Source organism: Mchenga conophoros, linkage group LG3 (genome assembly GCF_057382185.1).
Source record: "Mchenga conophoros isolate Kocher_MC1m ecotype Shallow Benthic linkage group LG3, M_conophoros_male_GT1.1, whole genome shotgun sequence".
In the NCBI taxonomy this organism is placed as follows: Eukaryota; Metazoa; Chordata; class Actinopteri; order Cichliformes; family Cichlidae; genus Mchenga; species Mchenga conophoros.
In genome coordinates, this window is record NC_140528.1 from 55,029,520 (window position 1) to 55,039,359 (window position 9,840).

A 9,840-nucleotide genomic window follows, 5' to 3' on the forward strand; every position below is an offset into this window, starting at 1 on the left:
AATTTCTACAATACTGTTACTGTTAATTCTACTCTCTGCAGTGTTTAAATGCTTACATATACACACAGTTACTGTCCGTCCACACATACGACTCGGTTCTGCTTCTATGCCCCAGCTTTGTTTACTTTTTCCCACCGAGGCTTCTAGACTTCTGATTGGCCAACATTTCTGCACGGTTAGGAATCTAGCGCCACCTGCTGCTTTGGCATGTTCATAGCAGCGTTTTCCTTCATTTCTGCCTTTATGTGTGGACGGGATTATTTTTTAAAACGAAAACGGAAAATCTCCGTTTTCAAAAATACCCGTGTACGTGTGGACGTAGCCTCAGTCTCTGACTGGAAGCGCTAATTCGTCATTCGGCTTTTGTCAGACTAAAGTAACTGTTAAAACTGTTTGAAAAGCTAAGCTATACAACAAGGAGAGATTGAGAATTTCCTTTTAGTTCTCAGTTTATTTGATATTGACAAAAGTTAGTCAGTTTTGTCTGTTCTTCTGTAAAACAAACTAAGATTTATTTTTAGAATTAATACTTTATTTCTAAGTGGAATTGACAATTTAGTCTGTTTCATTTGTTCTATTTTGAAACTTAAACGCTTTAGCGGCTGCCTTTTGTGTAGTTTGCAATATTTGCCTTTATTTATCTGAAAAAGTCTCATGTTCCTTAAGTACATCTACCCTGTTGAACTTATTATGGGAAATAAATATTTAAAAACAAGCTGCTGATAATTTCACATTTTACTTGTGAGGAACGGCACATTTAAATCTTACAAATATAGTTATTTGGCTTATATCGTGATAGATATCGTTATCGCCTGAAATGAAAAAAACATATCGTGATATGAAAAAATCTCATATCGCCCAGCTCTACAATAGTGTATGCAGTAGTGTAGCGAGGAATTCCCAGACCTCTACATTGGATAGACCAAACAACCACTTCATAAATGCATGGCACAACATAGAAGAGCCACCTCAATGGAACAAGATTAGGCTGTCCATCTGCATCTAAAGGACAAAGGTCACTCGAGGATGCCAATGTTCACATTTTGGACAGAGAAGACAGATGGTTTGAAAGAGGAGTGAAAGAAGCCACCTACGTCCACTGTGAATAATTATCTTTGAACAGAAGAGATGGTTTACGACACCAACTGTCTGCCATTTCTAATCCAATTTTGAGATCCCTTGCCAGACGCCTTAACAACCACGGTCAGAATACGGTCCTCTCAAGTTAGTATTGTCATGATGGTACTGAGTGACAGACAGAAGAAAGGACTCACAGACAGGGAAATAAACGCAAAGAGGCAGATTTATTGTTGTAGCAAAAAAATACTCTCAAACACCAAAACATACAAAAATACTAATAAACAAAACCACACACATACACAACCCAAGAACTGGAGGTTTCATTAGGAACATAATAATGATGAAACAAGAATAGGTATGTCCCAACTGCTGAACACAGAAACTAAAACTAAGAAACTAAGCTGGGAAAAGGGCAAACTGGGAAGACAGAAGAGCAACACCAAACGCAGTTCAGACACAAGCATTTCATTGCATATCGTAGTTTGTATGACTGTGCATGTGGCTAATAAAATTAAAACTTGAAAGTAAAACAAACTTGGAGAAAAGGTTGATAAAACAATGTGAAAAAGAGGGTGTCAGGTTTATATTGTTGATTGTCATTTATGCTTAGAAATATTTACTCATATATGCTTAAGAGTTTATAGTCGATGTCATATTGATAGGGGTCTGATCCTTAGTAGTCTACAAGGCTTTGTGTGCATTCCAGAGTGTTCTGGCATTCACACCCACATCCTGGGAGCATGGGTCGTACCTTCTTTTATTGTTTCATGGTAGGATAAACACATCTATATCTGTTTTAGTATAAGTGCCTTATGTTTAGATGGACTGCTGGACTTCCAGACCAGCAGGTTTAGGGAAGTCGTTTATGGGGTCACATTCTGACCCCACACACACACACCTACTCACACACATACCTACTCACACACACACAGACAGTACTCTTTGTTCACATATATACCTACGTAAGACGTCATGTGTTAATGAGCCTATGCATATTCATGTAACCTCAATAAAAGAGCAGTGTTACGAGGGAGCAGACGAGAGCAACTGGAGTCGGGCGAAGGAATGGCGCTTGTCCAGTTCTCTCCCGTGCACAAGAATCATAAAGAACTTTACCTGCTTGTGTCTTGAACGTTCCAGCAAATAGGTTTATGCTACAAACCTATCAGAGGGAAGATATGATAACAGAACCTAAAGACTAGAAATTACAAATATTACATAAAGCAGAAGAACAAATACAAGAACAGAAATAGAAATAAACACTAAATATTACAATATTCAATAAAACTGAAGCTAGAAACCGCCAATGCCCCAAAGCACAAAACACTGGGTCAAGACCCAGTACTATGACAGTTATAGGAGTCTGCAATCTTAAACTTAACCTCCTAGGACATGGCATCCACATATGTGGACATCACATTTTGGGTTATTTAGACCAAAATACTAAATTTTGCTTTACAAGGGCCTGATATCCACTTACGAGGACATTATACTGCTACTGTTCTATCAAAATTGTAAATGAATATCCTCATATGTGGCTCTTATTTTTCTTAAAAACAAAAATAAGGTAAAAAAAGAAAAAAAAATCTGGTAATTCTTTCTTTTGATGTTCTTGGGCCCCAATATGCCCAAATATCAAAGAGAAATTAAAAATGCATGCCGTGGAAGAGTTCGGGTCTTAGGAGGTTAAGATGATTGACCAGGACGTCCAAAAGAACTTTGTCAGAGCAATGTCACATTGGTCTGCCAGTTTTGTCATAGCACGACATATAGTGTGGATTTTCTGATGACTCAATAATATTTGTTATAAATGAAAGACTTTCCACAAATTTCACAATTACCATAATTCAACACACACTATAATTGCAGTGTGAACGATCAGATTTTTTTTGAATGTGTACATAGAAGTAACAGCCTTTTAGCACTGACTGCTTAAAAATGAATTAACTCCAGTGTGGATTAGTTGATGATTTCTTAAAGTATCCATGCGACCAAAACCCTTTCCACACTGACAACAGACAAATGGTTTAATGCCAGTGTGGATGGCCTGATGTTCTTTTAAGGTTGTATGCAGAGTAAAAGATTTTCCACACTGATCACAGATGAATGGTTTCAATCCAGTGTGGATGAGCTGATGTTTTTTTAAGCTGCCACTCTGAGTGAAAGCCCTGTCACATTGATCACAGCTGAATGGTTTAAATCCAGTGTGAGCGAGCCGATGTTGTTTTAAGTTGCCATTCTCAGTGAAGGTCTTTCCACACTGATCACAACTAAATGCTTTCAATCCAGTGTGGATGAGCTGATGTCTTTTTAAGCTTCCACTTTGAGTGAAAGCCCTGCCACATTGATCACATCTGAATGGTTTAAATCCAGTGTGGATGAGCTGATGTTTTTTTAAACTGCCACTCTGAGTGAAAGCCCTGTCACATTGATCACAGCTGAATGGTTTAAATCCAGTGTGAGCGAGCTGATGTTGTTTTAAATTGCCATTTACAGTAAAAGACATTCCACACTGATCACAGCTGAATGCTTTTAATCCAGTGTGGATGAGCTGATGTTTTTTTAACTTGCTATTATGAGTGAAAGCCTGTCCACACTGATCGCAACTGAATGGTTTAATGCCAGTGTGAACGAGTTGATGTCTTTTTAATTTGCCATTGTCAGAAAAAGACATTCCACACAGATCACAGCTAAATGGTTTAAATCCAGTGTGGATGAGCTGATGTTTTTTTAAGCTGCTACTCTGAGTGAAAGCCCTTCCACACTGATCACAGCTGAATGGTTTAATGCCAGTGTGGACGAGCTGATGTATTTTTAAACTGCTATTACGAGTAAAAGCCTTTCCACACTGATCGCATGTAAGGCTTCTGTTCCCACTGTCAATGCGCTGTCGTCTTCTGGCCTGCTTCATAGTGGTAGAAGTCTTCTCCACAGGGATCACAACAGGTTCATCTTTACTTGCAGGAACTGGTTGGGTTATGTTGCAATCATCAATGGACCGAGGTTTCGACATGCTTTCCATTCTTTCGCCTACAATGACAAAGAACCAAAACAGTCACATGCAGTTATGGAACGACCAAACCTACAAAGTGTACATATGACGCCACATTGCATTCTTAGAACCTTACTTCAAATTAAGACCATACTTCCAAGAAAGAAAATCCACATATGCATTTACGCATCTATATACATCTACATACTTATATACAGACGTGGACAAAATTGTTGGTACCCTTCGGTCAATGTAAGAAAAACTCACAATGGTCAAAAATAACTTTAATCTGACAAAAGTAATAATAAAGTTTTTTTTTTTATAAATCTTAACCAGTGAAAGTCAGCTGAATTACTTTAAAAAATAAATGCATGAAACAGGCCTGGACAAAAATAATGGTACCCTTAGAAAAAAATGAAAATAATGTGACCAAAGGGACATGTTAATCCATGGTGTGTCCAATCTTGTAATCAGTCAGTGGGCCTATATATAGGACTCAGTGTGTTGATTGATGACATGGTGTGTATCCCACTCACCATGGACCAGAGGAAGCAAAGGAAAGAGTTGTCTCAGGAGATTAGAAAGAAAATCATAGACAGGCATGTTAAAGGTAAAGCCTATAAGACAACCTCCAAGCAGCTAGATGTTCCTGTGACTACACTTGCACCTATTATTCAGAAATTGCAGATCCATTGTACCGTAGCAAACCTCCCTGGACATGGCCGCAGGAGGAAAATTGATGACAGATCAAAGAGACGGATAATCTCAATGGTAACAAAAGAGCCAAGAAAGGCTTCTAAAGAGATCCAAGCTAAAATTCATACTCAAGGAACATCAGTGTCAGGTCACACCACCTGTCATTGTTTGAGCCAAATTGGGCTACATGGGAGACAACCAAAGAGGACTCCATTGTTGAAAACAAATTATAAAAAAGCCAGACTGGAATATATCAAACTACATGTTGACAAGCAACAAAGCTTCTGGGAGAATGTCCTCTGGACAGATGAGACAAAAATTGAACTTTTTGTCAAGGCACATCAGCTCGATGTTCACTGACAGAAAAATGAAGCATATCAAGAAAAGAACACTGTCCCAACTGTGAAACATGGGGGAGGGTCGGTTATGTTCTGGGGCTGCTTTGCTGCATCTGGCACAGGGTATCTTGAATCTGTGCAGGGTACAATGAAATCTCAAGAATATCAAGGGATTCTGGAGAGAAATGTGCTGGCCAGTGTCAGAAGGCTTGGTCTCAGTCGCAGGTCATTTGTCTTACAGTAGGACAATGACCCAAAACACACAAACACCCAAGAATGGCAAAGAAGGAAACATTGGACTATTTTGAAGTGGACTTCTATGAGCCCTGACCTCAATCCTATTGAGCATCTTTGGAAGGAGCTGAAACATGCAGTCTGGAAACGGCGCCCTTCAAGTGGGCCAAAATACCTGCTGAGAGGTGCAGAAGTCTCATTGACAGTTACAGGAATCGTTTGATTGCAGTGATTGAGTCAAAAGGTTGTGCTGCAAAATATTAAGTTGTGGGTACCATCATTTTTGTCTTGGCCTGTTTCATGAATTTATTTTTTAAATAATTCAGTTGAAGCATAGTTGAAAAGCAATATCTGACTTTCATTGGTTAAGATTTATAGAATTTTTATTTATTATTACTTTTGTCAGATTAAAGTTATTTCTGTGACCATTGTGAGATTTTCTTTCATTGACCAAAGGGTACCAACAATTTTTTCCATGTCTGTATACCAGATGCTGATGTTTACTTTCCTTTTGTCATTTATGTTGGAAGTGATAACAGAGCTGTTAATTTGGTTCACAAATCCCTCAGTCAGAACATTTATTATATTTAGATGGAAGCAAGCGAGTTAACTCCTTGGTAACTTCTAACTTAGTTAAATGTCATAAATTCCGTGTTCATGGATGTTAAACTTAATTGTTACACCTGGTAGAACAGCCACACTCATCTTTTTATTGATGGTGAAAGAATTTAGACAGTTTTTCAGCTCTCAGTAAGGCTGCAGTGGTCATTTGACTTTGGGACCTGCACCAGAGTTTGGGCCCAGACATGGCTAATGACATCAGACATAAAGACTGGATAGTGCTGGTCTACCAAGTCATAACCAGGTCACTAATAGGCAAGTTAATTAATACAGTTGATACACTTTAAAAAACAAAACAGGTTAGCTGAACGAAAGCACTTATACTGCGGACAACCAATACATGTCATCGTCCCAAAAAACATGGCCGCTCCACGGCTTCAAAATAGTTTTAAACAACAAAGATTTAATGAATAACAAAAAAAAAAAAAAAATTGTAGTTATTCTCAAGTATGTTTTTTGTGTAGTGGAGATAATTTGTAACATATTTTGAGTAACTTGTCATAATAGTCGGGTTTCCTTTTAATGAAAGCAGGTTGAGAACCTGACCTGGTAAACTAACTGAATAATGACCTCATTGAATTGAGCTGTTTCTGTGGAATGACTCGTTCTGAAAACTGATGAGTACATACCATAAATATACATTTTTAAATATAAACAATGTTTTACAAGTATTTCACAGACAAATGAACAATTACAAACAAGTCATTAATAGCGATGGGTATCAAAACCCAGTTCTTGTTGAGAACTGGTTACCACTGTTTCAATTCCTTGGAATTGTTTGCCATTTTTGCAAACGATTCCATTATTGATTCCAGTCGCCCCGAATGACGTCACCATGTTGTGGAGCGTCATTTACCTGGCAGGAATCACCGCGCCTAAGCGGCTCAAATGCTCAAAAGTTTGGTTATACTTTACGAGAACGGATGACAACAGGGCAACTTGCAATACTTGCAAAGTAGATATTTCATTTAGAAATAGTTAGCTAGTTTAGTGTTTTCTGTTAATTTATGTTGTAAATTTATGTTGCATGTAGCACCTTGGTTCCTGGAGGAACGTTGTTTCGCCTCACTGTGTACTGTTAAACTGTATATGGTTGAAGTGACAATAAAGCCAACTTGACTTGACTTGAGGAGGAAACACTACGAATATGCAAAAGCATTTGCTCACAAAACACGCGATGACCTTAAATCAGGGCTGCCCAATCCCGGTCCTCGAGAGCTACTATCCTGCAGATTTTAGATGCATCCCTACTCCAACACAGCTGAATCACATGGTTTGATTACCTCTTCAGCATGCCATCGTGTTTGGCAAAGGCCTGATAACAAGCCATTCATTTGATTCGGGTGTGTGGGAACAAGGATGCATCTAAAAGCTGCAGGACGGTAGCTCTCGAGGACCGGGATTGGGCACCCCTGTCTTAAATGAATGTCGTGGTTTTAATTCCGCTCCAGACTCGTGAATCTCAACCCAGCAGCGGTAAAGTTTGCACGTCCTCTCCCGTTAATACGGCAGGTAAATAATCAACTAACAGTGCATATTATGTTAGCGCGATCTGCCTTATTACAAAACCTGCCATTACTGTGCATTTAGGTGACCATGATGAGAGAGACAGACAGAGTCTGGCTCAGATGCTGGCAGTTCTCACTGCAGTCTACCGGTAGCGTCTCCTTTCAGGCCAGGATAGACGAATGTCACCGAGCTGTGACTAAGTTTGTGGTAAAAGGCTTGAACCCATTTGCCACAGCAGATGCCCCCAATTTTCGGTATGTGAATGTGTTTAATTGTAGGCAGGGACATTACTGGATATTCTTGTGTAATTGCTACAGAATAATTTATGTTACCCTTTGTTATTGCTACAGAAGAATATTTATTTTATTATTTTACATTTACAATTTTTTTTCCTGGGGACCCTGTGCCCATTGAAAAGCCGTAGGCTGTGGATCTCTTATCTCACTGTTGGGTTTGTAAGGCCGTGTTACTCCTAAATTTCTATCTTGTTCAAAGAGAAGATATAAAACAAAGTTCTAAGCTAATCGACCTTAGTGTTCTCCTTTTTAAAAAAAAGAATCGATAAAGAATCGAATCGTTAAACAGAATCGAAAATGGAATCGGAATCGTGAAAATCTTATCAATACCCATCCCTAGTCATTAAGATATTCTAGTTGCTTTACGAAATTTTTCTTCAGCAGTGATCTGTCTCTCATTTGGGAAAGACAGGCAAAATGTCAGTGTGTACAGAATTAGATGTTATTATTATTAATAATAATCAAAATAATTACAGATTAATGTCTGTAGAATAATGTTGGTGATTTTTCTTTGTCACCTTTGATGAAGAACCAATGTTTCTGACTACAGGTGCTGAGATGCTGCTCCAGCAGACTCTTCGCCTCCTGCCAGTCACCTGTGACAGCAAAAAGATTTTTATTTTTTAATCCAGTTAAAATTATTGTAGGGCACTACTGCAGACCATTGTATTGTGTAGCATTATTGTGCCTCGTAGGTTCAGCACCAACATCAGAATCAGAAAAACCTTATTAATCCCAGAGGGAAACTAAGTTGTCATAGCAGGAAATATACAACAAACAACATGCACTCACTGAGCTTACGAAGACAGGGAGCTGCTACAACAGCCTGCCGCTAGAACAGCGTCATCTTAAAAGACACATTACTGGTTGGTGATTCTGTTATTAAATGTTGAGTCTGTTGTATTCTATCCACCTCATCAAATCATAATACTCAGTACAACATCTTCATTTGAAGGAAAACAAATAGCTGAACACAAACGATTAAAAAAAAACAAGGTCCTGCTGGAAGCTCCAAGCAGACAAAATGACAGGGGCTGAACGGAACGTACAGCCGAAAACAAAATTAGCTAAGAGAAAGAAACCCTGTAGACAGTTATCGAGTGAGGCAACTAATATGATTATAATGTACTCACCCTCGACCCCCTCTCAGAATAACCCGAACTAAAGATACCCCAGCGGAGAAGGCCGGCTTTGTAGTTGGACTAGGACTAGTAAAGACAGCTGGCTCACTCTCCTCCCATGTTAATGGCTACCTTGCAAAGAGACCAAGCTGTCCGAGCTACGAGAGCGTATATGTTTCCAATTACGCATGAGAAACAGAAACGTGATCTGCCGGAGACCAGAGGGGCAGCAGTAAGGAAGCTCAGTACAGCCCACACAATATTTGCCTCAGTCGGCTTGAAAAAAACCTCAAACTCCTTGATAACAAGTATGATGACTGTGGTTACACTCTTTCTTCTGAAGGCCTACTTTGTGCTCTGGGCGGGCACGCGCACTATGTCTTCTTCGTCTTTGTGGTTTGTCGGCGGTTGGCAACAAACGTTGGCAAACAAGGATGTGGTGCAATACCGCCACCAACTGGTTGGGAGTCTGTTCATGATTCGCTCATACCAAATAATAACACTAATAAAAAAAATAAAAATAAAAATAAATAGATGAATACTACCGCATATATACATCCTCGTATCCTTCCATACAAATCAGCCTGTTTTAGAAACAGGCTAATAAAGCCCCCAAAAACTTTCACATCTGGATTTCCTTTTCAAAAATCCTTTATATCTTGCTTAATCTTGTTTTCCCCCTGGTTTTAAATTATATAACTTCTTTCTTCCTGATCTATTTCAGAGTGCAACAGAACATGTTCTATGTTTGTCATTTATTCCACAGCGACTACATTTCCCCCCTTGATGTATCCCTGTAATGAATAGTTTACAGTTTAACCCAGTGTGTCCAAAAATGAATCTCCTCTCTCCTGGTGCTCTCTGTACTTCTTATGTGTCCTGTTTTCCTTTGAATAGAATAAAACCACCCCCTTGTCCTCTCCTCCTCCCACCGCTACCATCTTTTCCTCATT

At 39.0% G+C, this 9,840-nt stretch overlaps 1 protein-coding gene across 1 annotated transcript; it reads right to left on the reverse strand.

The window, feature by feature from the left end:
* Positions 1–1,285: 1,285 nt before the first annotated feature.
* Positions 1,286–9,593, reverse strand: LOC146579559 (uncharacterized). The gene is made up of 3 exons (XM_085263540.1): positions 8,900–9,593; positions 8,285–8,362; positions 1,286–4,110 (listed from the first exon to the last, which is right to left on the reverse strand). Exon 3 carries the CDS (start codon positions 4,100–4,102, stop codon positions 2,999–3,001), a length of 1,104 nt encoding a protein of 367 aa, XP_085119666.1. The 5' UTR covers positions 4,103–4,110; positions 8,285–8,362; positions 8,900–9,593; the 3' UTR covers positions 1,286–2,998.
* Between the last annotated feature and the right edge of the window lie 247 nt (positions 9,594–9,840).